At 30.5% G+C, this 4,034-nt stretch overlaps 1 protein-coding gene across 1 annotated transcript; it reads left to right on the forward strand.

The window, feature by feature from the left end:
* Positions 1 to 2,099: 2,099 nt before the first annotated feature.
* Positions 2,100 to 3,771, forward strand: PG994_005885 (transposase; the record flags this gene model as incomplete). Its single annotated transcript, XM_066857294.1, has 2 exons — positions 2,100 to 3,453; positions 3,752 to 3,771. The coding sequence occupies 2 exons, from the start codon at positions 2,100 to 2,102 to the stop codon at positions 3,769 to 3,771; spliced, it is 1,374 nt and encodes a 457-aa protein (XP_066716563.1).
* Positions 3,772 to 4,034: the final 263 nt, after the last annotated feature.

The following is a 4,034-nucleotide window of genomic DNA, read 5'->3' on the forward strand; positions in this document are numbered from 1 at the left end:
ATAAGAAACTTAAATAGTATATATATATTAATTATGAAAAGCTTAATAAAATTATATTAAAAACTAATACCTTTTATTTTTTATTAATTATTTTCGAAATAAATTATTATATATTAATTTTTTTTTAATATTTAACCTCTTTAATATATATAATTTAATTTATATTAAAATAAAAAAATGAAAAGCTATATATTATAATAAATATTAAGTTATACCGTTTAATTTAATTACTTTCTAAGCTATAATTAATAAATCTATTATAATATACTTTAATAATATATTAATATATTATAAAAATAAAAAGTAAACTAAAAAATATATAAAAGTAATACTTTAAAAACTATAGAATATTAATTAATTTAAAAAGCGAGTTTTATAATCGATTAATTATATTCGTGAAATAAGTAAAATCTCTCGAAAAGATTTAAATAAAACCTTCGAAATTTTTAAGAATTAAAGAGTAACTTATGCTTATAAACATTATAAAGGTTAAATTTTTAAAAACTAGTTAATTATTACCGGATTTTTATCCCTAGATTTAATAAAATAACGATATTATTAAAGAACTTAATAAAAAGAATAAAGTATTTTAATAATAAAAAAAGCAGGGGCCTTTTATAATATAAAAAAGCGAATCTTTAATAAATTAATACTTCGCGTAATAAACTATATTAAATTATTTAAAATCGAAACTAACGCCTCGAATTATATAATTAAAAATTAATTAAATTAATAAAATAATAATATAAAAAATCGCAATTAATTAAATTCTTTTTTTAAAAAATTCAATAAATTAAAACTTAATTATTAAATTTATTATAAAGAGTTAATAATTTTTATTAAAACTTATAAAAAATAAAGATATTATTTAACGGAATAATAAAATTAATAAGAGTTTTTATCGATTATAAAAACTTAGTAACGTTTATAATTATTAAAAAGTTAAATAAATAATAAATATAATAAATTTCTTTTTAAGACTTAACTTTATAATTATTTATTAAAAGAGTAATAAAAATAATTAAGTTAATGTATTAAGCTAACGACTCGATTATTAAGAGGAAGTTTTATTCGAAATTAAAATTATTTTAATATAGAATTAAAACGGAAACTTAATATTATTATAATATATTTAAGTAACGTATTAAATATGATTTTATAAAAAACGAATTTAAAAGTTTTAAGAAATAAATAATGGCCTGAATTTTTTTAATTAAATATAAAACTACTTATATAAAAAAACGGCTTTATTTATTAATATTATAAGATTAATATCTTTAAATAATATCGAGGTGAATTTATTAAAGAATTTAAAAATATCTCGCGTATAAATATTAAAGTATATTTAAAACTTAAAACCGAATTATTAAGTAATTTAATAACGAAAGTTTTAAAATAATTATAAATAAAGCGATTAATTAGTATAACTTTTATATTAGAATTAAAACCGTTAAATATTAATTATATAGAGAATAATATTTAATTTTATTATTAAGTTATTTTTATTTAAAGAATTATAAATTTAAATTAATTATAATATTATTTTAATAATTATAAATAAATTCATAAAGTGTACTTACTTTTTTAATATATAAAACATTTAATAATATTAACGATTTAATTTATATATTTTTTCGTTTTATTACTAATTAATATAAGTTATTAAAAGAATTATTTTTAATTAAGATAAATTATTTATTATTAATTACTTTTAAATAAACGAATGAATTGAATAAATAAATAAAACCTTAAAGTAATACTTATATTATAATATTATATATATATATATAAGATAATTAAGATTTATTATTACTTATAACGTAGTTTATTTAAAATAATATAAATAATAAACCTGTACGTATTTTCTTATTTTAATTAAATTATAACTATAACTTTAAAATTATTAAAAAGCTTTTAAAAAAGAATTAATATTAATCATAAGCCAGCTGACGGTGCTACGGTCACCCCATGCAACGGCGACCCCTAAATTTAGATAGCCCCTGACAGCACCACATATAAATCAGTATATAAACCAGTCAGCTTTTGATTTATAGTCAATTGAATAATACCATCGTTTTCCTTTTCTTTTCCTCTTTCCGATGGGCCGTAAACTTGACGAGTCAGCACTGCAACGCGCGATTCAGGATGTTATAAATGGCTCGTCAATGAAACAAGCCGCCGAGAAGCACAATGTCCCTGGAACAACTCTGAGGGCTCGGATTCACGGCCGCAAGACTATAAAACAACGGAATGAGTCCTTCCAGGCCTTGACAACAGCGGAAGAGTCTCAGATCGTGACTTGGTGCCTTGTACAGTATGATCTAGGCTGCTCACCGGCGCACGTTATCTTCCGGATGTTCGCCCAACGGATCCTTCAAGCCAACGGGATCAATATAATCCTCGGCAAGCACTGGGTTGAAAGATTTATTGCTCGCCATCCATCTATCGGTGCTGCTCTTTCCAAGAGGATGGATTTCCTAAGGCTCAACGCAACTTCCGCAGAGAAAATCATCGAGTTTTTCGAGCGGCTCAACAATCCTATTCTAGAATCGATCCCTCCAGAGTTTCGGTTCAACGTCGACGAGATCGGTAACCAGCTCGGCTGTGGAACGAATATGATGGTTATTGGACCTGCTGGAATGAAGAGAATACTAGTTGCAGACTCCCCTAACCGAGAATGGGCTTCTGCGGTCGAATGCAACAACGCTTTGGGCCGAGCCTTGCCTCCTCTCATCATATTCAAGGGTCAATGGGTCCAGCAGCAATGGTTTCCGGAGGAGGAGGACTCGCTAACGGATGCCATGGAGGATTGGGTCTTTGCGGCATCCCCTAAAGGCTGGACCAACAAGGAGCTGGCCCTGGTGTGGCTAAATGAGGTCTTCATCCCTCATACAAAGCCTGAAAACGAGGACCAGTGGCGGCTCATCATCCTGGATGGTCACGCCAGCCACGCAAGCGAAGACTTCATCATGACGTGCTTAAAGCACAAGATATGGCTTCTCTTCCTTCCGGCACACTCGTCGCACCTATTGCAACCCCTGGATCTTGGTCCCTTCAGTGTGCTGAAGGACACCTACCACCGGAAGGTGACCCTACACTGTATGGGGCTCAACAACATGAATATGAGCAAGAGGGACTTCCTCCGGTGCTACGAGCCAGCTAGAAGGTTTGCCTTTCGGCCGCATATAATAACTGGCGGCTGGGCCGCAACTGGTATATTCCCTCGCGATATCAACAAGCCCCTCAATAGCCGGAACCGGAGGATGGAAGACCAGGCAGAGGCAGGACCATCTGAGCCTCCCCCCGACGTTTCCGATGAACAATTCTCCTCCACAGCGTTGCCAACACCTACGACCAGCCGCCAGATTAAAGAGTTAGCGGATACGCTTGGTGGTGATGATGCTATTTTCGATGGCGCGACGCGCCGGGTTTTGTTCCGGAAGCTCCAGAAGAGTCTGGATACTTTGAACGGCCAGATCGGCCAACTGGAGCACGAGAAGTCAGTTTTGGAAGGTAATCTAGAGAAAGAAAGAGGTAAAAAGAGGAAAAGAGTAATGCCTAACCCCAACCAGAAGTTTGCGCGTATACGAGATGCCATGGCAGTTAAGAGGGAGATGAATGGCGTTGCACCGGAACCCCAGGCTGTTACTCCTCCATCGTCGGCGCCGGAAGCCGTTGTAATTGAATCTGACTCTGAATCTGAGATTGAGAGTGTCATAGAAGCGTTTCGGGACTGAAATGGTGTTTTTAGGATTTTGTATTGATTTTTAATTAAATTATTCGTATTATTGTTGTGTAGTATTATTGTTAGTTTTTAGGGTCGCCGTTGCATGGGGTGACCGTAGCACCGTCAGCTGGCTTAACTATATAGATAAAAAATTAAGAAATTTAAAATTACTTTATAATAAGACCTTTATATTTTTAAAAACAAATAAAGAAATATATTAATTATATAAAATTAAAAGAATTAATTATTAAAAAAATAAAAAAACATACCTTTTATAACGAAATATTAAAATTAAATAGCTAAATAA

Source organism: Apiospora phragmitis (genome assembly GCF_038363925.1).
Source record: "Apiospora phragmitis strain CBS 135458 chromosome Unknown utg000006l:1.0-5683423.0:1.0-5690449.0, whole genome shotgun sequence".
Classification (NCBI taxonomy): domain Eukaryota; kingdom Fungi; phylum Ascomycota; class Sordariomycetes; order Amphisphaeriales; family Apiosporaceae; genus Apiospora; species Apiospora phragmitis.